The following is a 25,583-nucleotide window of genomic DNA, read 5'->3' as shown; positions in this document are numbered from 1 at the left end:
GGATTGGGTTGTTTTTTTGAAATTGAGTTGCATGAGCTGCTTATATATTTTGGAGATTAACCCTTTGTCACTTGCTTCGTGTGCAAACATTTTCTCCCATTCTGAGGGTTGTCTTTTCATCTTGTTTATGGTTTCCTTTGCTGTGCAAAAGCTTTTAAGTTTCATTAGGTCCCATTTGTTTATTTTTGTTTTTATTTCCATTTCTCTCAGAGGTGGGTCAAAAGGATCTTGCTGTGATTTATGTCATAGAGTGTTCTGCCTATGTTTTCCTCTAAGAGTTTTATAGTGTCTGGCCTCACATTTAGGTCTATAATCCATTTTGACTATATTTTTGTGTATGGCATGAGGGAGTGTTCTAATTTCATTCTTTTACATGTAGCTGTCCAATTTTCCCAGCACCACTTACTGAACAGGCTGCCTTTTCTCCATTGTATATTCTTGCCTCCTTTATCAAAGATAAGGTGACCATATGTGTGTGGGTTTATCTCTGGGCTTTCTATCCTGTTCCACTGATCTATATTTCTGTTTTTGTACCAGTACCATACTGTCTTGATTACTGTAGCTTTGTAACATAGTCTAGAGTCCAGGAGCCTGATTCTTCCAGCTCCGTTTTTCTTTCTCAAGATTGCTTTGGCTATTCAGGGTCTTTTGTGTTTCCATACAAATTGTGAAATTTTTTTGTTCTAGTTCTGGGAAAAATGCCAGTGGTAGTTTGATAGGGATTGCATTGAATCTGTAGATTGCTTTGGGTAGTACAGTCATTTTCACAATGTTGATTCTTCCAATCCAAGACCATGGTATATCTCTCCATTTGTTGTATCATCTTTAATTTCTTTCATCAGTGTCTTATAGTTTTCTGCATACAGGTCTTTTGTCTCCTTAGGTAGGTTTATTCCTAGGTATTTTATTCTTTTTGTTGCAGTGGTAAATGGGAGTGTTTCCTTAATTTCTCTTTCAGATTTTTCATCATTAGTGTATAGGAATGCAAGAGATTTCTGTGCATTAATTTTGTATCCTGCAACTTTACCAAATTCATTGATTAGCTCTAGTAGTTTTCTCGTAGCATCTTTGGGATTCTCTATGTATAGTATCATGTCATCTGCAAACAGTGACAGTTTTACTCCATCTTTTCCAGTTTGGATTCCTTTTATTTCTTTTTCGTCTCTGATTGCTGTGGCTAAAATTTCCAAAACTATGTTGTATAAAAGTGGCGAGAGTGGACATCCTTGTCTTGTTCCTCATCTTAGAGGAAATGCTTTCAGTTTTTCACCATTGAGAATGATGTTTGCTGTGGGTTTGTTATATATGGCCTCTATTATGTTGAGGTAGGTTCCCTCTATGCCTACTTTCTGGAGAGTTTTTATCATAAATGGGTGTTGAATTTTGTCAAAAGCTTTTTCTGCATCTAGTGAGATTATCATATGGTTTTTACCCTTCAATTTGTTAATATGGTGTATCACATTGATTGATTTGCGCATATTGAAGAATCCTTGCATTCCTGGGATAAACCCCACTTGATCATGGTATATGATCCTTTTAATGTGCTGCTGGATTCTGTTTGCTAGTATTTTGTTGAGGACTTTCGCTTCTATGTTCATCAGTGATGTTGGCCTGTAGTTTTCTTTTTTTGTGACATCTTTGTCTGGTTTTGGTATCAGGGTGATGGTGTCCTCGTAGAATGAGTTGGGGAGTGTTCCTCCCTCTGCTATATTTTGAAAGAGTCTGAGAAGGATAGGTGTTAGCTCTTCTCTAAGTGTTTGATAGAATTCGCCTGTGAAGCCATCTGGTCCTGGGCTTTTGCTTGTTGGAAGAGTTTTAATCACAGTTTCAATTTCAGTGCTTGTGATTGGTCTGTTTATATTTTCTATTTCTTCCTGGTTCAGTCTTGGAAGGTTGTGCTTTTCTAAGAATTTGTCCATTTCTTCCAGGTTGTCCATTTTATTGGCATAGAGTTGCTTGTAGTAATCTCTCATGATCGTTTGTATTTCTGCAGTGTCAGTTGTTATTTCTCCTTTTTCATTTCTAATTCTGTTGATTTGAGTCTTCTCCCTTTTTTTCCTGAAGAGTATGGCTAATGGTTTATCAATTTTGTTTAGCTTCTCAAAGAACAAGCTTTTAGTTTTATTGATCTTTGCTATTGTTTCCTTCATTTCTTTTTCATTTATTTCTGATCTGATCTTTATGATTTCTTTCCTTCTGCTAACTTTGGGGGTTTTTTGTTCTTCTTTCTCTAATTGCTTTAGGTGTAAGGTTAGGTTGTTTATTTGAGATGTTTCCTGTTTCTTGAGGTAGGATTGTATAGCTATAAACTTCCCTCTTAGAACTGCTTTTGTTGCATCCCATAGGTTTTGGGTCATTGTGTATTCATTGTCACTTGTTTCAAGGTAGTTTTTGATTTCCTCTTTGATTTCTTCAGTGATCTCTTGTTTATTTAGTAGCATATTGTTTAGACTCCATGTGTTTGTATTTTTTACAGTTTTTTTCCTGTAATTGATATCTAATCTCATAGCACTGTGGTCGGAAAAGATACTTGATACGATTTCAATTTCCTTAAGTTTACCAAGCCTTGATTTGTGACCCAAGATATGATTTATCCTGGAGAATGTTCCATGAGCACTTGAGAAGAAAGTGTATTATTTTGTTTTTGGATGGAATGCCCTATAAATATCAATTAAGTTCATCTTGTTTAATGTATCATTTAAAGCTTATGTTTCCTTATTTATTTTCATTTTGGATGATCTGTCCATTGGTGAAAGGGGGGTGTTAAAATCCCCTACTATGATTGTGTTACTGTCGATTAGCCCTTTTATGGCTGTTAGCATTTGCCTTATGTATTGAGGCGCTCCTATCTTGGGTGCATAAATATTTACAATGGCTATATCTTCTTCTTGGATTGATCCCTTGATCATTATGTAGTGTCCTTCTTTGTCTCTTGTAATAGTCTTTATTTTAAAGTCTATTTTTTCTGATATGAGAATTCCTACTCCAGCTTTCTTTTGATTTCCATTTGCATGGAATATCTTTTTCCATTCCCTCACTTTCAGTTTGTATGTGTCCCTAGGTCTGAAGTGGGTCTCTTGTAGACAGCATATATACGGGTCTTGTTTTTGTACCCATTCCGTCAGTCTATGTCTTTTGGTTGGAGCATTTAATCCATTTACATTTAAGGTAATTATCGATATGTATGTTCCTATTACCATTTTCTTAATTTTGGGGGGTTTGTTATTGTAGGTCTTTTCCTTCTCTTGTGTTTCCTGCCTAGAGAAGTTCCTTTAGTATTTGTTGTAAAGCTGATTTGGTGGTGCTGAATTCTCTTAGCTTTTGCTTGTCTCTAAAGGTTTTAATTTCTCCGTCAAATCTGAATGAGATCCTTGCTGGGCAGAGTAATCTTGGTTGTAGGTTTTTCCCTTTCATCACTTTAAATATGTCCTGCCACTCCCTTCTGGTTTGCAGAGTTTCTGCTGAAAGATCAGCTGTTAACTTTACAGGGATTCGCTTGTATGTTATTTGTTGCTTTTCCCTTGCTGCTTTTAATATTTTTTCTTTGTATTTAATTTTTGATTGTTTGATTAATATGTGTCTAGGCGTGTTTCTCCTTGGATTTATCCTGTATGGGACTCTTTGAGCTTCCTGGACTTGAATGACTATTTCCTTTCCCATATTAGGGAAGTTTTCAACTATAATCTCTTCAAATATATTCTCAGACCTGATCTTTTTCTCTTCTTCTTCTGGTACCCCCATAATTCGAATGTTGGTGTGTTTAATGTTGTCCCAGAGGTCTCTGAAGCTGTCCTCAATTCTTTTCATTCTTTTTTCTTTATTCTGTTCTGCAGTAGTTATTTCCACTATTTTATCTTCCAGGTCATTTGTCCGTTCTTCTGCCTCAGTTATTCTGCTACTGATTCCTTCTAGAGAATTTTTAATTTCATTTCTTGTGTTGGTCATCACTGTTGGTTTGCTCTTTAGTTCTTCTAGATCCTTGTTAAATGTTTCTTGTATATTCTCCATTCTATTTCCAATATTTTGGATCATCTTTACTATCATTACTCTGAATTCTTTTTCAGGTAGACTGCCTATTTCCTCTTCATTTGTTTAGTCTGGTGGGTTTTTACCTTGCTCCTTCATCTGCTGTGTATTTCTCTGTCTTCTCATTTTGCTTAACTTACTGTGTTTGGGGTCTCCTTTTCACAGGCTGCAGGTTTATAGTTCCCATTGTTTTTGGTGTCTGCCCCCAGTGGGTAAGGTTGGTTCAGTGGGTTGTGTAGGCTTCCTGGTGGAGGGGACCGGTGCCTGTGTTCTGGTGGTTGAGGCTGGATCTTGTCTTTCTGGTGGGCAGGACCGCGTCTGGTGGTGTGTTTTGGGGTGTTAGTGAACTCATTATTATTTTAGTCAGCCTCTCTGCTAATGGGTGTGGTTGTGTTCCTGTCTTGCTAGGTATTTGGCATGGGGTGTTCAGCACTGTAGCTTGCTGGTCACTGAGTGGAGCTGTGTCTTAGCGTTGAGATTGAGATCCCTGGGAGAGCTTTCGCTGTTTGATATTACGTGGGGCCGGGAGGTCTCTGGTGGACCAATGTCCTGACCTCGGCTCTCCCACCTCAGAGGCTCAGGCCTGACACCCAGCCGGAGCACCAAGACCCTGTCAGCCACACGGCAGGTCTGACTCAAGAAGAAATCACAGTTCTCTGAATAGTTCTCTCCGTCCTCCGACCCAGCGCCACCAGAATGAGCATTTTGAAAATGAATGGTCACACAATGAATGTGATCAGGAAATATTTTCTGTAACACCAAATCCTAAATCTCTCATGGCTTACATTGTATTTTCAGAATTCTTTGCTGTCATTGCTAAAGTAGATCCGATTGGAAGTGGCTCCCCATATTTTTGGCCTTAGGTTACTCTACTCTTTATTTTTAGGTGGAGCATCTGTAAATAATAATTTAGTATCTGTAAGTATCCAAGTGTATTTGAGTAATCATTTGATGTCTGTAAGTAATGTTTTAAAGCTCTGTGAAGGAGGACTCCCCGTTTATAGAGCAGTGTTTAGCTTCTCAGACTGGAACTAACCTATGCTGGCCTGTGCCTTCAGCATGTCTGGTAAGGCTGGTGTCTGCTGGGACCTCCCCAAGGGCCCCCTCTTGTGTCACACCCCCACCAGCCTTGCAAACCACACATTTTGTGGCACTGAGGCCTCACTTGTCTTCCCTCACGTGGAATGAAGTAATGAAGTAACTAGAGGCTTAGCTGTCAGTCTGCAGGAGAGAAATGTGAGGACAGACCAGAAGGAGCTTGGCTTACAGGCTCTGTCCTCCAAAGCTGGCCATATGCTTTGGTCCCCACCTAGGGTGGGACACTCCGGCGTGAGAGTAGCTGGTGACAGGATGGTCCTGCTGCTCTGGGAAGTGGTCATGGGGCCTCAGTCACTGCTCCTGGTTAGGTGGGGGGGGGGGGGGATGGGGGGGCCCATCCTCAACCCATTAGCCTGAGGCCTCATCCCTGGGATGATCCCAAAGGGGGCCTCTGACTGGACAGGGTCCTATGGGACTTAAAGCTCCACTTGCAGAAAGATGCTTGGGGCAGATGGGGCTGTTGGGTGGCTGACGGAGCCCCTCCTCAGCAGACAGGCTGCAGGCTAGGCTAGCGTTCATTATTGGGGTGGGGGGGTCACATCTGAAGAGGGGTTGCCAGAAGGGCCTTTAGAGTCAAGGGTCCTAAAGAAAGCATCCCTCACCCTTGTCTCCAGGCAGCTGTGCAGTGGGAGACACTTGAGCCCAAGTGTCTATAAAACCTGTAGTCCACAAAATCTGTGAAATGAGAGGCAGGGGAGGATGACCTCTGCACTCTGAAATCTTATTTTCATGCTTATTTTATTTCTGATTATAAAAGTGATATTATGCTCCTGGAAAACAAGTTGGAAAGTGGAGATAAGTATGAAAGCAACAGGAAAAACCACTCTCAACCCTCTAACATTTGCTTCCAGCATGTCTTCTGTTTTAACTGATTCACACCAACTAACATCCTATATAGACAACGTAGAATCTTGGGGGTTTTTTCCATTTAACATGATAGCATAAACATTTTCCCGTATCATTGAAATCTTGTCGTAAACGTCACTGTTGATGACTGAATAATTTCCTATTGTGAGTACTTTATAATTTACTTAATCCTCCCCTCAATTCTATCATCTAAGAGTCTAGAATCCTTGATATATTAAATGAATATTCAAAATATCTCTTTATATGTTTTTAAACCTGTTCCAGTGGATTTTTAATAGATATTCCAGATAAATGACATGGTCTCTTTAAAAATCAGAAGCAGGTTTTGGAGTATTTATTCCAGCAGTTTCTAGGGAAACCAACTGTATGCAGCTATAGAGCAAATACCTCTGTCAGGAAGCTCTGGGAATTACAGCCTTCCATCTGGATAAAACCCTCAGAGACTCACAAGGTGGCTGGGAAGACAAATTTCACCTGAGAGCAAATGCAATCCAAGGTCATGTTAACAGAAATACCACTCTAGACCAAGAGAGGTAAGGCCCCTGTCCTCAACCCCTACCACACCCCTGAGGGCATCAACTTGGAGGGTGTTTAGGGGTGGGGCCTGGGAACAAACTCTGTGCTGTGACCCTACAGGGGGCAGCCCAGAATGAAGGGAAGGCTGTGGTCCCCATTGCTGCTATATCTTGAGGGAGGAGTGACTGGTATGCTCCAAGGTCCTATCCTGCTGGAACATTCTAATATCTGTTCTTTATCTTTTTTTTCTTTTTTAACCATAAAGGACAAGAAAAGCAAAGATCAGGATATTGAAACCTGGATGGGCTCCAGCGGGCCCTTGCCCCAGACTCCCAGAAGGTACAAATGCAAGGTGTAGGGCCTGGAGCAGACATGTGCTGCGGCCCCCTGAGGTGAGTGCCTTTTGATGGACCCTATCCCAGAGGGGACCGGGGCCATGAGGCTAGGTTGGTACAAGCTGGGCCTCAAGGCACACTTCAACAGCAGCCAGCATGACCAGTGGTCATGGGCAGTGAGCGTGGTGAAAGGACACTGGCTGTGCTTGATCACCTCCAACCTAGTGGTGTGTTGGGAACACTGAGCATCAATGTTGCCATCCCTAAATCAGGGACCTCGCCTGGCTCATGGAGCGGGTCCTGAGGACAAGATGAGGCACACACATACCTTGGACCTCACTGTGCAGAGGGCACCAGAGCCCTCCGTCCATCCCAGGAACACTCACACTGACAGATACCCGCAAGCACAGCATTAGGCCTTGTCCATAGTTCCCTCCGACAGACAGGACACTTCCGGGAAGGCCTTGAAGGATTCTCTTGCCAAGCGACGGGTAAGAATGGCAGGCTGCCAACTGTTGCTGGGTGACCTCGCCAAGAGCCTTTTCCTTCACTAACTGACAGTGTATGCAGATCACGGTGAACAGGCCGGTGCTGGGAGATGACTGCGCGCTCCCAGAGGAGGACACGCTGGTACAACAAGGCTCTGTGACCATGTGCCATCATCCAGACCAGCGGCCTCATCACAGGGACCGTCTGCACAGGGATTCCCCCAAGAGTTTAAAATGAATCTGAATCCTGGAATCCCGGAGTGTTGGGAGGGAAGTGGCAAGGAGACAACCAGGCCCAGCTCTGCCACCCCTCAGGTCTCCAGTGGCCAGCTCTGAGGGTGGCTGAAGATGGGCTGGATCCTGATCCGTGGTTCCAACAAGGGACCTTGGAGAGCTGGCCAGGCCGCCCGGGTGACACAGAGGTCCTGCAGAAAAGGCAAATGGGCAGGCAGGGAAGGGAGGCCCCAGCAGGATGACCCCGGAGTGGGGCAGGCCTCTACCTGGACAGGCCTCAGGCCACCTCCTCCTGACCCCAGAACCTCAAGGCCAGCTGGGCACAGCCTCCCACTGCAGACAGGCAGCCCGGCCACACAGCGAGGTGTTCTGGAGTGGGGGCCGACAGTCATCACTCACCGAATCACAGGAGGCACAGGGCTTCCCGCACTCAAACGTGTGCTGCTCAGGACTGGGGGCAGGGGGGCTTCCCCAAGGGCAGAACCAACCAAGAGGGTTGCAGCCCATCTTTGGGGAACACCCCAAGGTCTGGAAAGAGCACCAGGCTGAGAAAGGACACAGACTGCTGGGCAGCCTCTGTTTCTCGTTTGTGAAAGAGGGGCTTGGACCAAGTCCTCCCTGGGAGGCCCAACTCGCACATCCTATTCCAGTGGTGTGTCCGGAGGGCAGGAGCCATTCAAGTGGATGGTGGTAATGTTGGCCCCTAAGGCAGAGCATAAGAGTGGGGGAGGGGGGGAACTGCTCTCTTAGTCAGCTTTTCAGAGAGGCGGTGCAAAAAACCACTCTAATTACATCTTTCTTTTCCAAAGAGTAGTTTGAAATCTAATGAAACAATACAAGTCTGAGATCTAGAAGAAACTGTGAAAGGGGAACAGCACCATGATCCTAAATGGCAGCCCTTGTGATCAGGACCACGTGGAGAGCGCCCCATGTCTGTGTTGCAGGGACCACCGCAGGGCTGCTGAGTGACACTCAGCTCCCTCACAGGGTCACAGGTAGCCCCGCGAGCTGTCAGGGTGCCCTCATTGGGGCTTGAGTCCTAGGTTCAGGGATGTGTGAAGGTGCCTGGGGGGAGGCCTCATGAGCTGGAGACATGGCTCCTCAAAGGTACACAAACCCTGAAGGATCTTCAGGGTCAGGATCAGAGGACAAAGGGGTCCACGAAGCCACCACAACTGGAGCAGCTGGGTGTGCAAGGCCTCCAGTAAACGTGGCTCTGTGGGGAGGACTAGGAGTAGGAAGTGCATGGCAATGAAACAACATGGACTCCTGCGCTGTGACCAGGGTATGGAAGTGATGTGAAATGCTAACAATCAGAGACACTGAGCCGGGGCATGCACAAACCCTACCATGGCTGCGACTTTTCTATAAACCTAAAACAAGTCTAAAATAAAAGTTTATGAAGAAAATAAAAGCGAATGAGGCTGACTTCACAATAAGACTCAAAAGGAAGGGAGAGGGGATATTTAGCAAACAAGTGAGCTTTCACCCTCTGCCAGCCCTGGAGGTTTGCAGGGGCTCAGAGCACTGCTGGAGCGGGAGGAGGGAGAGGATGGGAGTGCCCCCCGCTGCCCTGACCCATCATTTCACTTCTCAGATTCAGCCTGCTCTTTTTGTCTTTGTTAGAAAGCATCTGGGCCACTTACAAAATCCTACAGTTGTAGGGAGAAAAGGATTTAAAAGTGAGTGAGCTTAATAATTAGACAACTACAAACTGAAATGATAATATAATAATATATAATATAAAAACTGCACTATAAAACCATAGTGAGATACAATTTTTCACCTTCCAGACTGAACTGACAAAAGATCAAAAAGTTCAGAAAATGTGCTGCCAGTGTGTAGAGAAATCTGTACAACCTATCTGGCGATTTTAAAACCTGAAATGCTTCCCTTCAACTCAGCACCTTTATTGTCTTGGAATTTATCCAACAGATAAATTTGCACATATGCACACGTAGTCGTATGTACCAGGACGCTCCCTGTACAAAACTGCAGTTGCTCCAGATGAGAAACAAGCTTAACACCAACCAGGCCAGAGGAGACGGGGAAAACGCATCCCTGAGCGCAGCCCACACAACAGAGCCCTGTCTGAGAACTATGTCCCAGGCAGAGCCATGCCCGCAATGTGTGTCTGTGTGCCTATGTGCCTGAGAAAAGAGAGAGGGGGTGGTTGCCTGACACAGACGTTGTATAGACAGAAATCTCTCAGCAGTTTTTCCTAAGGGGCTGCAATCGAGTTGGTTCTGGTGAGAAGACAGCTTTTCACTACATATTCTTTCATACCCTTTTTTAAAAACCCATGTCTTAGTGTTCTGTTTGCAAATTTTTTCAATTAACTATTTTTAAGTGAATAAATGCAGTTATTCCTTATCACAATAAACATAAGAAAAGGGGTCAGAAGCTCCATTTTCTGCCCAATAAAGGTGAATATGTTTCTGCAGAAGTTCAGTCGCCTCTTGCCCTCAACTGGCGGCAACTGTGTCCCTCAAGGGACATCGGCTATGCCTGGAGGCACTTTTGCTGTCACAGCTGGGGGGGCGGGTGCTACTGGATTAGTAGGCAGAGGCCAGGGATGCTGCTCCACATCCTGTGCAGCAAAGAATTTTCTGGCCCCAATGTCCACGGAGCGCAGGCTGAGAAACGCTACTCTAACGTACACACTATTTCCCCAGATGTGTCCAGTCTGGGGCCAGTTTCAATTATTAAAAAGTTTTTTCTCAAATTGAATGCAAATCTGCCTGCCTCCTTCTCCAAGCTTCAGTCCAGCACTTGGTTTTTTCACAGCCCTGAGGCCGGGACGGCTGCTCTGCAGAAGGATCACGCGGGGCGGCACCTCCGGAGCTCAGCCGCTGAGTGCAAGGATGAGCAGAGCCAAGTGGTGCGCTCTGGTCCCACCAACACCCACCTTCTATTCCAGAGGGTCACATCATCTGTGGACGAAAGGAAGGGAACCACGTGCCCTGTGGAGCTGGAGAAGGGCATGGGATGGGCAGGACTGGGACACGGCATGGGGGGCCTGGGAAAGTGGCTTCATGGCTCCCTGCTCCAGGGTCTCTTCCTCACTTCTGCCCAGCATTACCTTCAGGCCCCACAGGGATTTTAGAGAGTCGGGGGTGGGGAGTGGCTGTGGGACTTGGGAGGGGACATCTCAAGGCCAGCAGAGGGCCACACAGCACACACTGGGCAGAACTGGGCTGAGGACACAGTGGAAAAGCATTGGTACCTGTGTTTTGGGGCTGAACCCAGGTAAAAGGTCCTCAGAGCCCTAGTTCCACACCTAGCTGTGGCTCAGTGAAGGGGGCGCCGATATGACCCGGCCCCTAGGCTCACAAAGATGCCCCACCCTCACTTAGTGAGCCACCCCCAGGTTTACCTGTCCACCTCCACATCTGGAGCCAGGGACTGAAATGCAAATGCTTGGTGCTCGTACAGTGGGCAGGTGGCAGGCGCCCTGGCAGACTGGGGTCCAGGTTCCTGAGGGGGATGCTGGAGAGGCCCAGGGGCAGTACCAGGATCAGATGGGGGCCGGCTACACAAGCACCCAGACTGGGATCGAAAGGTCACCATGACAACACGGTACCATGAGAACCACGAGGCCGAACGGCAGCTAAGACTTCCACCTTCCAACAGCATGGGTGAAGCATGGGGAAAGAGCAGTGCCTGGCAGACTTCAAACTTGCCAAGGTGAAGTCAGAGTGGCAAAGCCGCATGTGCCACTTATCAGCCGGTGACCCAGGCCGGCTGCTGGCCCTCTCCGAGCCAGGGTCTCTCCTAAGCAGACCCAAGTCTAGTGCCCTTGGGGAGCTGCTGAAAGAACGAGGTGTTGACAGAAAGTATCTGTTGCTGGGAGCAAACAAGAGGCGAGAAACACCCCTCACCGTCCCAGGTGCCCCTTTTTTTACGAGCTATAGCTCCAAAACAGCTGGGAGATTAGCCATAGTTATGTTAGACTTTCCAGGAAAGAAACTCCACAGGCACCAATGGCAACTAATCCTGGAGTTTTGCAAATGTCAGCAGAAGGATGTTTAGTGAGAACCCACCCCGAGCTCTGATGCACATCCGCTGTGTTGCCTCATGCAGTGCTGAGGGATCCCCCTCCCCACAGGGTTTGGGGAGCTCTCCTGGGGAGCTCGCTGCACACCTCCCTGGGCGTTGTTCATCTGGGAGGCACACTGGATCAGGCTGCAGTTTCTTGATTATTCCAGGGTGCCAAAAGTCATGCTGCACCAGGCCTCAGTCTCTTCTGCAGGAAATGGGGGCTGAACCCCTAAATCTGTGTCATCTCTCCAGCTGATGGCAAGTCAGCCCAGGAGGGTGGTGAGATGGGGTCTGGGCAGGGAAGGGTCCTGTGCCTCACTGGGACACGCTCATGTCCCCAGGAAGCACCTTCTCACTGCCCTTCCCACTTAGCCCAACTTCCCTGAGATTCACATTCAGACTCTGACTCGGGGGGTAGTTCTAAGGGGATGGATAAAATGAGAGGCAAAGTCACAAAGTTACAAGAAGATTTTCAAGTATCAGAGTTCGTGTAGCTGGGCTGGTTATACATCAGTCTGGGATTGCCAGCCCAAGTCTGGCTGTCCCAAGGGTAGGTATCTGTGAGCTCAGACCTGGCCCCAGGGCACTCTCCAAGGCCCATCCAGCCATTCACACTTAACCGGCACCATGGGACCTGTGCCCAGCCCACGGTGTGTAGGGCACAAGAAGAAATGAGTTCCACTCTGCACTTCTGTGTGAAGCAGAAAACGGCACCCCACTTGAAGGACCCAGGCCAGAGACTGTGCCCATAGCTTCCTAGGCACGTGACCCACCCCAGCATAAGGCTCACGGTTTAGTCAGCAGCTTGGGCTGCCACCCCAGGGGCTTGTTCACTGCCCTCATGTCCTGCTCAACCCAAGGAGCAGTGCTGACCCATCCTACAGATTTGCATTCACTGGGACCTCCTGCCTTCTGGGGTCCTGGGCACTGTCCCCCATCATTAACATCAATGAAGGGGCGCTGGTCGGGGGAGCTCCAGGACAGACACACTGCTGCTGTCCCAGCCTATCATGTTGTAGTGTCGACCTCAGCGAGCTGATCTCTCCAGCCACAGTTCGCTTGCCTCCCAATCAGAACAGCCCACCACCACCAAGCCCTCAGGGGCAGTGGCAAGTTCAGCAAGGCCATGTGCAGCACATGCCCAGCAGTGGGCCCTGATCTACTCAGTGGCAGCTTCCTCAACAGTCAGGGTAAAGGAGATAGAGACCTGCAGGGCGACCCCCACACAATACAAGAAGGAGCCCCCCAACACATGTGTATGAAAAATGCCTAGCCCAGGATGTGACACAGGCAAGGCTCAACAAACACTTAAGATTAAAAAGGAAAGCAGCACCCCTCCCAGGGCATGCAGACACACTCTGGACACAGGACATCCACAGGCACCCAGCTGAGTGTGTACACACCCCAGCACATGCATGAACACCTGCACCCCACACATGTCTGGTTCTGGAAATTCAGCTGCCACATGTTAAAAGGTGATTTTTTTAATAAAAAGGGTAAAAGCACTGGCAGTGAACAATACAAAAAGGAAATTACAAAAACAATCCCACTTACAATTGCATCCAAGAGAATGAAGTACCTAGGAATAAACTAAATCAAGAAATTTAAAACTTGTACATTGAAAACTATAAAACATTGCTGAAAGAAATCAAGGGCTACCTAAATCTAAATAAATGGAAAGACATCCCATGCTCATGCATCAGAAGATGTAATACTAAGATGTCAATACTACCCAAAGCAATCTACAGATTCAATGCAATCCCTGTCGAAATTCCAACAGCCCTTTTTGCAGAAATGGAGAAGCCAATCCTTAAATTCATATGGAATTGCAAGGAGCCCCAAAAAGTCAACATAATTTTTTTAAAAGAACAAGGTTGGAAGTCTCACACTTCCTGATTTCAAAACTGACTACAAAGCTACAGTAATCAAAACAGTGTGGTACTGGCTTAAGAACAGACATACAGGCCAACGGAATGGAATGGTGTCCAGAATTAAATCCTCATGTATATGGTCAAATGGTTTTCAACAAGGCTACCAAGACTTTCCATAGGGAAAGAATAGTCTTTTCAACAAATGGTTCTGGAACAACTGGATACCCACATGCAAACAAATGAAGTTGGATCCCTACTTCAAATCTTATATAAAAATTAACTGAAAATGAGTCAAAAACTAAATACAAGAGCTAAAACTATAAAACTCTTAGAAGAAATCAAAGGGGTAAATCTTCATGACCTCAGATTTGGCAATGGATTCTTAGATATAACACCAAAAGCATAAGCAACAGTAGAAAAAGACAAATTGGACTTCATCAAAATTAAAAATGTTTGTGCATCAATGGGCATTACCACAGAAGTGAAAAGACAACCCACAAAATGGAAAAATATGTGCCAATTTTGTATCTGATAAGGGTCTAGTGTCCAGAATATATAAAGAACTCTTAAAATTCAAAAATAAAAAAAAAGAACCCAATTTTAAAATGGGCAAACTGTTTCAACAGACGTTTCTCCAAAGAAGATACACAAATGGACAACAAGTTCATGAAAACATACTCAACATCATCAGCCATTACAGAGATGCAAAACAAAATCATAATGAGATACCAACTCTCACCCACTAGGACGCCCATAATTTTAAAAATAGAAAACAACAAGTGTTGATAAGGATGAGGAGAAATCGGATTGCTCCTGCATTGGTAGTAAGAATGTAAAACGGCGCAGCTGCTGTGGAAAAGTTTGTTGGTTACTCAAAAAGTTAAACATAGAATAATTATATGACCCAGCAATTCCCTAAACAATTGAAAACAGGTCTTCAAACAAGTATTTGTACACAAATGTTCTCAGCAGCACTACTGACAATAGCCATAGGTGGAAAAAGCCCAAGTATCCATAAACAGAGGAATGTATATACAAACTGTGGTATATCCTTACAATGGAGTATTATTCAGCCATAAAAAAATCAGTGAAGTTCTGATACATGCCACAACATGGTTGATCCTAAAAAACATTATGCTAAGTGAAAGAAGACAGACACAAAATGTTACATATAGTATGATTCCATTTATATGAAATGTCCAGAATAGATAAATCCATAGGGACAGAAAACAGATGGGTGGTTGTCCAGGGCTGAGAGGAGGAGGGACGGGGAAGTTGTTTAATGGGTTTTCTTTTGAGGTGATGAAAATGTTTAGGAACTAGATAGAGATAATCGCTGCAAGTCATTCTGAATGCACTAAATGCTATTAACTGTGCACTTTAAAATGGTTAGGTTCATGGTATGTGAATTTCACCCTAAATTTTAAAAAAAGGATGAAAGGCGGGTTTCACCATTTGCCTGGACAAACACCACAGGACCTTCCGTTCTTATGCTCTGAGGTCAAAGCCAGTCACTGGCTGGAATTCTAACTATGTTTTACACAGATGTTTTTCCACGGATGACCCAGCACTTTGGGTGGAAGTGAAGAGACCCTGCACCCTGAAGCAGAGGGCCAAGCCCCATTCCAAAGAGCACGGTTAGGCTCACTTCCCACCAAGCCAAAAAGTTGAGAACCAAGACAGGCAGAAGTAGGGGGATGGAAATGGAGTGAGACAGAGGAGAGGTGCAGGGATGGAGGTACAACTCTAAATGGGAGGCCAGCGGGTGACTGGGCACACCTGAGACACAGAGGGTGCTGCAGAGGGCCCAGCTTCCCTACTTGGCACCGGATGTGGCCTTCCTGCTGAGAAGATGTTTCCATCCACATAGCATTTCAAAACCGTGGACAGTATTGGGGTTTTCAGCACCCTGAGCCAGAATATGCCAAACGCCACTTCTGTCCCTGCACCTGGCAGAGGTACGTACACCTGCTGCAGGTGAGGAGACGAGACCCCCCCACATCTGCTTGAAGTGGGAGGACAAGGTGGCCCACCTGGCCCACCACCCAAGTAGCTGTGAGAACCAATAAAGAGGATAACTGTGAACTAATCCTGACGCCATAAAGGCCAGCCTGAGTGCGAGCCCTGCAGCACTATTAGTCACATCAGTCATTTAGAAGTCAATTGACGGCTTTGCTTTACCCACACCGGAATCTTAGGAGTTAGATTCTTCTAGCACACTTTGTCGTGGAACATTATTTTCTGGCCAATACTCCCTCCCAACAGCAAATCTGCTCATTCTTTTTGAAAAAGGCCCTGCCACACGGCCAGGTGCCACGAGCACAGAGGCGAGGGGATGGCCCCAGAGGATTGGGTACCCAGCAGTGGCAGGGTCCACATGAAGTACCCCAAATCTTTGCCCGATCTCAGGCCAACTGCAGCCGCACCTGAGCCAAAGTAGCCCCAAACAAATGTGGGCTGCAGTGCAGAGGCTCACACCAAGCATGTTTCTGAGCCAATATTTTCAATAAAAGCAAACATTCTGGTAATTACCATGAGCTCCAAGTCTCTTCCTTTGAGATTCATCTCATTTGGAAAGGATCAATGGACAGGGGACATCTGCTCTGCCCTCTGTAAGTTGGCAGAACATTCCCCCAACCTCCTTTGGAACTTCTTAAACTCTGGAACTTCTTAAACTCACACAGTGAGAATTCCTCATTTAAAAATGATGAATCGTTATTCCTAACCACGTCAAACACGCCACAACTCCATTGCCATGTGAATGGCACTTCCCCCAGTATTAAGGGATCTCAGGTTGGAAGACTTAATTGTCAGCTCTGATCACCTAGATTGCGACGTTGAGGCCTGTCCCCCTGGCAGGCCCTCCTTTCCCTCCAAGTGCGCACACTTTGCTGGCCAACAGAGCCAGCCAACAGTCTCACTCTGTGATACTGAGCAGCCATGAGGGCCAAGGACTCAGGAAGAGGCTTTGCCCCAGGAAGCTTAAGGCTGGATGGGGTGAAAGACACAGCGAGAGCCCACAAAGGTCAACCAGTCCTGGGGATGATGGGCACAGAGATAGGGCCCTGGAGAGGAGGGCAGGCGGACCCCAGATGGAGGGACAAACACACAGGAATCAGAGGGGATCTACACCAGGCAAGTCTTGTCAGCCCACCTTTCTGAGTACTTGCAGAATTCGACCCCTTCTCCACACCCCAGTCCCCACCCCCAGGTCCTGCCTGTCACCTCTCACCTGGACAAAGGCTCCTGTCCCTCCCCACCCTCTTCCCCAACTGTGCCCACAGCAGCCAGAGGGACCCTGTCAAATCCTCAGTCCCCTCCCACTGCTGCTCTGCTCAGAGCCCCCAGGGTGGCTACTGCCTCCTAGCCACACCTGCAGGCCGTCCCTGATGCAGCTTCCTTGCCCTGCACAGTGCTTCCTCGGGGCTCTGAAGCAGCTCCCCAGGCTGGCACGGAACTCCTGATCCACAAGTCTGACTCCCATAGAAGAAACCCTGTAAGAGGCAAGGGAGCTGCCTTGTTACCCCAGGAACCCACAGGGCCAGCACTGCACCCCACACAGAACATGCACCCCATAGTACTTACTGAGGGATAAATGAAACTTCTCCCACTGAAGGACTTGTACAGCACCTTCAGCTTTCAAACTCTTTAAAATCAACTTTACTGATTATGCTTCCAAAAACCCTTCAAGTTTAATACAACAGGAACTTAAAGAGGGCCAGGAAGCTTCAGGATATCTGATACTTTAACAGAATCATTCCTATTTCTCAGAGACAGAGACTCTTCACATCAAGATGGTGACAAGGTGAGAGGCCCAGGTCACTCCCTAGAGTGACTGGTCCATGGTCAGATGCCTTGCTGAAGGCAGGGGTGGAAGGACACATGGGGTCTGACAGAAGACAACAGTCATGAGAAGCCCCCCAGTTCTTGGCCCTAAGTGGCTTTGTGGCACCCTAATTGGGGAGGAAGTTTCCCAATGCCTGAGTAGTGCCATGCTTCCCTATCAAACACACAGATAAGACAGCTCTGAAGACAACCAGCCGCAAAATCCATCCCTTCCTAGTCAAAGCCAATTCCCAGGCGACACTACAGTAGGTGCCAGTGAAGGCAGACTAGGCTGACAAGGTATCCCAGCCCCAGGAGTGACTAGCCATGGTCAAGATGGGGTGGAACACGCGCTCCTGACTTCCTGGCTGAATGAGTACCAGCACAGTCCAGCGGAAAGACCTCCCCAAAGAATGCCAGGAGGGGTGGTCAGGGTGCTCAAGGCTTCCTGCCAAGGTGGACACATTCTGGGAGCAGGTTCTTCCCCTAGAAGGGGACTGCCCCGACCACGATCTCAGCCGGAGATGCTGCTAGAGTCCTACCAGCAAAGAGTTGGCCACTGCCAGTGAAAGTAACCTCAGAGACCCCCTTCCAATACATCCAAAATGGGGTGCATTGTAGGGATGTGAGGGGTCACAGGTGGAACAAGAGGGAGGCTGTTACTTTCACAGTTATGTTTATTTTTACAAGTACTGTCTATGGCAAGTTATACTAATGTTCTATTTCAGGGAATGATATGAAGTTTCCTTGGAAAAGAAAGATTCAGGAGAGTAAGGAGACACAAGAGTGAAATGGGGTCCTAGACCTAAATAAATCTGCCCGAGGCCTGGAGTTTGGTTAGCAGTACTGCGCTAGTGTTTCTGCCTCAGTTTCCATGCTTCCAGCATAATTTGATAAGATGTTAACTTCAGAGGAGGCAGGGTGTGGGACAGAAGGAAACTGTACCTTTTTTGTAACTCTTCTTTAGGTCTAAACATCTCTCAAAATAAAAAGTTACAAAGTATTCAAACTTTTAAAAAGTGAGTTGAGCTGTTGAATATGAAGTAAACAACAGTACAGATGATACACGGATCTGGAAAGAACGGAGGGCCATCCATCCAGGAATATCAGGAGATTTGGAAACATGTGGATCATTTCACACACCTTCCTGTCACAGTGGAGAAGGGCCACGCCAAGAGAGGTGGGGGGTTTGCCCAGGGCTGCGAGGGCCACATGCAGCCTTGCCCACAAAGGTCCCAACCCCTGACCCTGTGTTCCCCCATCACAGCACCTCCCCTGAGCCACCCAGGGGACTAAGGACTACAGGAGGTGTTCTGGCCTCAGGGCTCACTCACTTCCGTAAGGGACCCTTGATTAGATGTAGAGAAGATGTGCCCCATGGCAGGGGGAAAGCACAGCCCCTTTCAGACCCTAGGGCGACCCCACATAGGTGGAAATGGATCTGTGCTGATCAAAATGATCTGTGCGTATATCAGATCAAATCCAAGACCTCACATGAAAAATAAGAAATAAAGAAATAAGACCTCCCAAAAACATCCCCTTTAAGCTGTCAGGACACATCTTTCTCCCTGCCTCTGCCTAAGCCAATCGAGCAAATGCCACCAGCCCCTCAGGCCAGCCCTCAGCCCCTTTCCCCTGCCTGCCCCGCATTCTTGGGTCTCTCTCTACCTCCTCCACTCCTCCCACCCCCTACCTCCCTTCTCAAAGTCTAGCTCAGAACTGGTCTTGCCTTCCCCACCCAGAGGAGAGGGCCCCTGGGCAGCCAGACAAGGGTCCTCCCAGGCCCTCACACTCCCCCAGCCTGGGCACCTAGGGAGTTCTGCAGGCCCCCGGTGGGGGTGGGGGAGGAGGGAGAGGCCCTACCACTTTCAGGGCACTCAGGGCCCGCTTCTCAGTATCTCTGGAACTGAGGAGCCATGAAGGATCACGTGGCAGCTCTCACCCTTGATCCAGCCATGAACTCTGAGAGGATGCCAACTGGTGGGTGTGCATAGTAGCAGTGTTCTGGGCAGAGCCCAGCGCTCACACTCCAGGCTCCTCTGCTCTGTGGGGTCTCTGCAGCCCTGGACATCCACAGGAAGGCAGCCCAGGAAGCCCAGGAGATTTCAGTGGGAGTCCCTGTCCCATGGAGTCCCACCCATCCTCACTGGGGTCACTGTCACAGGCACTGAGCTGGGAATCAGGCCTGGTGCTGATCAACCTGAGTGAGCCCTGCCACATCTGGCTGCCTGGCTCCCCACATGTAAACTGGCAGGACTGGACACCATAGTCCATGTTTAAGGGCCACTGGCCCATCCACAGTTAAAGCCAGGGGGAGGCTCTCCTCTCTGGGGGTTGAGGGACCACCTACCACCACACACCCATCTCCTGCCCCCAGCCCTGTTCCTGCTGGGTTTAAGACTGGAGCATAGGAGAGCACACTACCCTGGCCAGCCTCTGGCGGTCCCGCTGAGGCCCAAACACATGAGAACCTGTTGGAGCAGTTTGGGCACCAGTATCACCTCCTCTTCCTCCTCCTCCACTTACTTCTGGGTGGGAAGGGGCCTCGGGCTTTTGAAAACTCGGCACAGGGCCAGGTCATGGTCACAGGCAAAGGCCAAGCTTTATCTCCCCCCACCCCATCTTCCTCTGAGAGCATAAGGTCAAGTGAAAACCAGGGTGGGCCTGTGTCTGAAAACAGAGAGGAGGGGAATGGGGAAATGTGATGGCCAGGGAGGAGGCGGCAAAGTCACGACACCCCCACCCACACAGAGACACCATTCTGTCACCCGCACTCCCGCCCGGGGACATGCAGGCCGGCCGGGTCCAGGAGCCCTGCTGGGGCCGGGCAGGGGTCCCGTCCACCCGGACGAGGTGCCGGAGCTCCGGGCCGCGGCGGAGGGTGGGAGCTTCGGCCGCCACCTGGCCGGGCCCCACGTCCGTCCCAGCCCCGCCGGCGTCCGAACCCGCCACTCGCGCCTCTCTGGGGCCCGCGCGGGGAAAGTTCCTGCAACTTCGCGGGGGAGGCGGCGGACGCGGGGCCTGGGCCTCGGGAGCCCGGCCTCCGCGGCCCCGCTGTCAGGCGGCCCGGCCGGCCGGGCGCCCCAACTTCCCGGCCCGGCCCCCACCCGCGGCCCCCCGCGGGCCCGCTTTGTGAGCGGCGGCGGCGAGGGGCGCCCGCCCAGCCCCGGCCCCCGCCCCGGGCACAAAAGGGCGCGCGGCCGGCGGGAGGCGGCGGGCGGGGGCCTGCGGGACGCTCACCGGGCCGGGCCGGGGCCGGGGGCCGGGGGCCGGGGCCGGGGCCGGGCGGCTGCGCGCTCACCTGCCGTGGAACCAGTCCTTGCAGGCGTCGCACTCGATCATGAAGCGGGTAACGTCGTAGGGGAGCCGGCAGACGCAGTACACGGGCACCGTCGCCATGTTCGCCGCGCCGCCCGCCCGCCCCTCGGCCCGCGCTGCGCTCCCGGGTCGGGCCGGGCGGGCCGGGCCGGGCGGGGGCCGGGGCCGGGGACGGGGCCGGGGCCGGGGCCGGGGGCGCACTACAGCCCGCGCGCACCCGGCCGGCGCGTCCACACAAAGCGGGGCGCGCGGTGCAGGGCCGCGCCGGGAGCCGCCCGCTGGCCCGCGGGGCGCAGGGCGCGAGTGTGCGCGGGGGACGGGCCGCGCGCGGGACACAAAAGGGAATGGACGCGCGGGGGCGGCGGGCGGAGAGCCGCGGCCCCACCGAAGGGACCCCCGGCCGCCGAGCGGCCTCTACGTCAGCGCCCCGGGTGGCGCCGCCTCCGCCCGCCAGCCTGGGCCGCCGCTCCCGCCGCGGGAAGGCGGGCCGGGGACCGCGGGGAAGGCGGGCCGGGGTACCCCGCCGGGGGAGAAGGTGGGCCGGGGGAACACTGCTGAGGGAGAAGAGAGACCGGGGGACCTGCCAGGAGAAGGTGGGTCGGGGGACCTGCAGGGAGAGAAGGTGGACTGGGACACCCCTCCAGGGGAGAAGGTGGGCTAGTAGACTGTCATCTGGAAGAAGGTGGGTAGGGGGATTCCCCGGGGAGAAGGTGGACTGAGGGTACAGGGGGAAGGCAGGTCTGGGAGACCCTCTGGGTGTGAGGTGAGACCCCCGAGGAGGAGGACGACGTCCTTCCTGGTTAAGAAGGCCGAGGAGCAACTACTTGGCTCTAAGTTTCATCTGATAAGCAGCGGAGCAGGGGGCAGCCAGGGGTGGGGGGTTCCTCCTGTTCCCTCCTCCCTCCTACCTTACCGACTGAGTTTCTGGCTGGAATACAACTTCCCTTTCCCCCTTACTCCTGGCTGGGGACAGCCCACCCTCCCTCACACGATCTTGATGCTCAGTCCTCAGAGGACAGAATTCAGGGGACCCGGGAGCATGCTGGCACGGGTCAGCTCTGTAAAGAGAAAGGAGTTACCTGGAATTTGAGCTGCCCAGGAGCCCTGGAGGGAGCCCCCAGGCCTGTGAGACCTAGGGTGCAGGGAGGACAGCAGGTCCCAGGCCTCCTGTCTGTGTCCCAAATTGCTGAGTTCTGCTGGTGGCAACAAGGATATAGGAGGAGGGGGGAACCGAGAGGTGCTGCAGTGTTGCTCTGGGCCCAGCATCCTTTGCCCTAAAGTGGTCCTCCCTCCTCACCTGTGGTGGTCAGGGTAATTGTTGAGTGTGAGAGGGGGAGGGGGCCTGGCTCTGAGGGATCTTTTCCCAAGGCATTCTGTAGCAGGCTCTCCCCTGCCCCCTACCCAGCTGCTGCATCCTTTGGGCATCCGTGATCATTTCAGGATGCTAGAACAGAGCTGGCTCCTAATTCAGAGTAAGGAACCTGTCTGTGCTCCCTCACTCTGTCGGTCTTCCCCACCCTCCCTAAGCAAAATATGCATGGTGCTAGGAGATGCTGGCCACCACAAGCACAGAGTTCCAGGCTTGGGGCAGGAAACCTGGCTCAGCTCACCTCACAGAAGCATCCCTGACAGGTACTCAGCTGAGGCCTACAGCTGCTAAGGGCAACTTGCTCCACTTGTAGGCAGCTCTCCCTCCTGCTGAGTAAAAATCTGCCTTCACATTGTCAGCCGCCTTCCCTCTACAGGTGACCCCTCAACCGCAGCCTCAGCAATGACCAGGGCAGGGCCTTAGCTGGGAGGGACAATGTGAGAGTGGGAAAAAGAAGATGGAGAAGGGGGAAGTGGGGAGAAAGGGATTATCTCCCTCCCTCACCCTCTCACACATTGGTGAGCTGCCCAGGATCTGGAGCACAAGGCCTTCCAACCTGAATTCTAGCTGTCACGCTCACCTCCAGAGTCCTTCCTCCTGGTGACAACCTGGATGGCTCTGGAAAGGGAGTGACTGTTAAGCATTGTCCACAATTAACACCCTAATGTGAATTGGTGCAGATAAACAGTACTCAGCCTGCAGATCAAAGTCTGCAAGGAGGCCCAGAAGAGCCTGGCCTGGGCACTGCTGAGTTACCTTCCCCCATGGCAGTACAGAAGCACTTAAACTAGCAGTGTCCACAACCCCCCACTTATCATCCATCGAAGCCAGAAACTTCTGGAGACCAACTTGACTGTGGGCAGTCCTCATCTCTGACACTTCCATTTCCTATTTTACAAATAATGATAGTAGGTACCCAGCATTTGTCAAATGCTTACCAGGTGGAGTGCACTGTGCTTAGTTCTTCAGACGTGGACCAGCACTCACCCAGCTGCTTATAAAGCACTCAGCATACCCCCTGGGTAGTGATTATTACATACTCAGCACTCACATTGACACCTTAGGTGTTACTGCTGCCACTTTAGAGATAGGTATGTAAACAGGTATCAGAGAGAGGTAAAGTACTGGTGCCATTTTTCAGAAGTGAAAACTGAGGCCCAAAGCAGTTGAATGCCTCATGGAGGAGGTCAGCTGGCTAGTGAGAGGAAGGAGCAAGCCAGGAACCCAGACTTCTCCAGGGCCTGAGCCTGCACTGCCGCCCCTCTGTCACCTCCCAGGGCACCCTGAGCACATACACTAGGCATGGGAGCCCATCCTTGACCCCTAGTCCTTCACTGCTGACCTCTGGGATGGCTCTGGCTACCCTGCGCCACCCACCTCCACTCCTTGCCCTCCAGGACTCCCCTGTCTACAGCTGTGTCCACTTGCATCTGGAAATGTCCACTGAAATACTTTCCTGTTACTCAAAGCTCTTCCAAGGCTGCCTTCCAGCTACAAACTAAAATAAGACTCAATATGGGTCCCAGACTCTTCCTCTCTTTGGCTCCTCCCAATGAGTTCCCTCTTATGCCCCATCAGAAAACCTGCCTTATCTCTATGTCCTCCCTCTCTCTCATTCATTTACTTCAACATATATTGAACATCTGCTGTGTGCTGCGCAGTGTTGTAGCCATGGAGCACTCAGCAGCCCCAAGTGTTGTGGAGCTCATGTGGCAGTAAAGGGAGACAGCGACACATATAGTGGGCTGGGTACCACAGTGCCTGGGGAAACTGGCACAGGGTGGGGGCCGGGCAGAGGCGGAGAACTCCTGAGGTGACCTGGAAGCAGAGGCCTGGAAGGGGTGAGTCGAGGAAGGAAAGCAAAGGGAAATTACTTGCAAGGACCCAGAAAGGAATAGGGGTGGCCTTAGCACTCTGCCACACTAAGCTCAGTGGCCCCTCCATGTGGTCTGCCCCTGACCTCAGCATCCGTCTCCCAAGTTTGCCCCCATTCCCCAGGGCACAGCACCCATGTGTCTGTGCAAGCATCAAGACCTCACCACCCACCCCAAGAAGCCTGGCATGCTGTAGGGGTGAGGGGGGTGGGCTTCCAAACTACAAGGCCATGTGCTGCCCCTCCACCCTGGCACTCTGGTGAAGCACGACTGCAGTGCTGCATACCTGCCGTGAGCATCCGAGGACAAGACGTGTTTTATTCACCTTATTACCCAGTGGAAAAGCAGCATCTTCCAGTATGTGTTTATTCACTCACCTACTACTCAACAAAGTGTACTGAATTGCAGGTACAGGGCTTTTGTTTTGTTTTTTTTTTAATTGTAACATACACAGCATAAAAATTACCATTTTAACCGTTATTCGGTGTACAGCTCTGTAGCATTAAGTACATTTACAATATTGTGCAGCCATCACCATCATCCATCTCTACAACTATTTTCCTCTTTCCAAACTGAAATTCTGACCCTAACTCCCTATTACCCTTTACCTCCAGCTCCTGGTAACCACCATTCTACTTTCTGTCTGCATGAATTTGACTACTCTAGGGACCTCATATAAGTGTCATCATACAGTATTTGTCCTTTTGTGTTGCTTATTTCACTTAGCAGAATGTCGTCAAGGTTCATCCATGGTGCAGTATGTGTCAGAATTTCCTTCCTTTTTAAGAACGAATGATACTTCATTGTATGGCTATGCCACATTTGGTTTATCTGCTTACTGTTGATGGACACTTGGGTTGTCCCCACTATTTGGCCATGAGTATGGGTATACAAATATCTGTTCAAGTCCCTGCTTTCACTTCTTTTGTGTGTATATCCAGAAGTGAAATTGCTGAATCATATGGTAATTCTATTTTTAACTTTTTGAGGAACCACCATACTGTTTTCCACAGTAGCTACAGCATTTTACATTTCCAACAACAGTGCACGAGGGTCCTCATTTCTCCACATCTTCATCAACACATGATTTTCTGGTTTTGGATTTGTTTTTTTGTTTGTTTGTTTTTATTTTTTGTATAGCCATCCTAATGTGTGGGAAGTGGTATCTCATTGTGGCTTTTTGTGTGTGTGGGGGGGGGGGGGGTTTTTGAGGTAAATATTTTTATTTTGATTGATTTCTCAATGTATAGTTCAATATAATAGTTTTTAACGGCAGCAGTTTGGTTCTACTGAAACTCCATGATCATTGTGGTCTTGATTTGCATTTCCCTAATGATTAGTGATGTTGAGCATCTTTTTATGTGCTTATTGGCTATTTATATACCTTCTTTGGAGAAATGTCTATTCGCATCTTTTCCTCATTTTTTGAGTTGGTTGCTTTTAGTTGAGTTGTAGAAGTTTTTTATGTACTCTGGATATTAATCCCCTCTCAGATATATGATTTGCAAGTATCTTCTCCCATTCCATGGGTTCTCTTTTCACTCTGTTGATTGATCATGTCCTTTGATGCACACAATTTTTTAATTTTTTTTTTAATAAATTTATTTATTTATTTATTTATTTATTTATTTATTTATTTATTTTTGGCTGTGTTGGGTCTTCGTTTCTGTGCGAGGGCTTTCTCCAGTTGTGGCGAGCGGGGGCCACTCTTCATCGCGGTG

At 49.3% G+C, this 25,583-nt stretch overlaps 1 protein-coding gene across 2 annotated transcripts in view; it reads right to left on the bottom strand.

Moving 5' to 3' along the window:
• PHF2 (PHD finger protein 2) overlaps positions 1 to 20,759 on the bottom strand; it is a 94,225-nt gene extending 73,466 nt beyond the window's left edge. For both annotated transcript variants that reach the window (XM_059927066.1, XM_059927067.1), the window contains exon 1: positions 20,603 to 20,759. In XM_059927066.1, coding sequence (XP_059783049.1) covers positions 20,603 to 20,700 — 98 coding nt within the window. In that variant the 5' untranslated portion in view covers positions 20,701 to 20,759. The remainder of the gene's footprint in view (positions 1 to 20,602) is intronic.
• Between the last annotated feature and the right edge of the window lie 4,824 nt (positions 20,760 to 25,583).

The sequence above is a fragment of the Balaenoptera ricei genome, chromosome 6 (genome assembly GCF_028023285.1).
Source record: "Balaenoptera ricei isolate mBalRic1 chromosome 6, mBalRic1.hap2, whole genome shotgun sequence".
In the NCBI taxonomy this organism is placed as follows: Eukaryota; Metazoa; Chordata; class Mammalia; order Artiodactyla; family Balaenopteridae; genus Balaenoptera; species Balaenoptera ricei.
The sequence above is the reverse complement of the archived record's forward strand: the minus strand, read 5'-3'. Positions and strand labels throughout refer to the sequence as shown.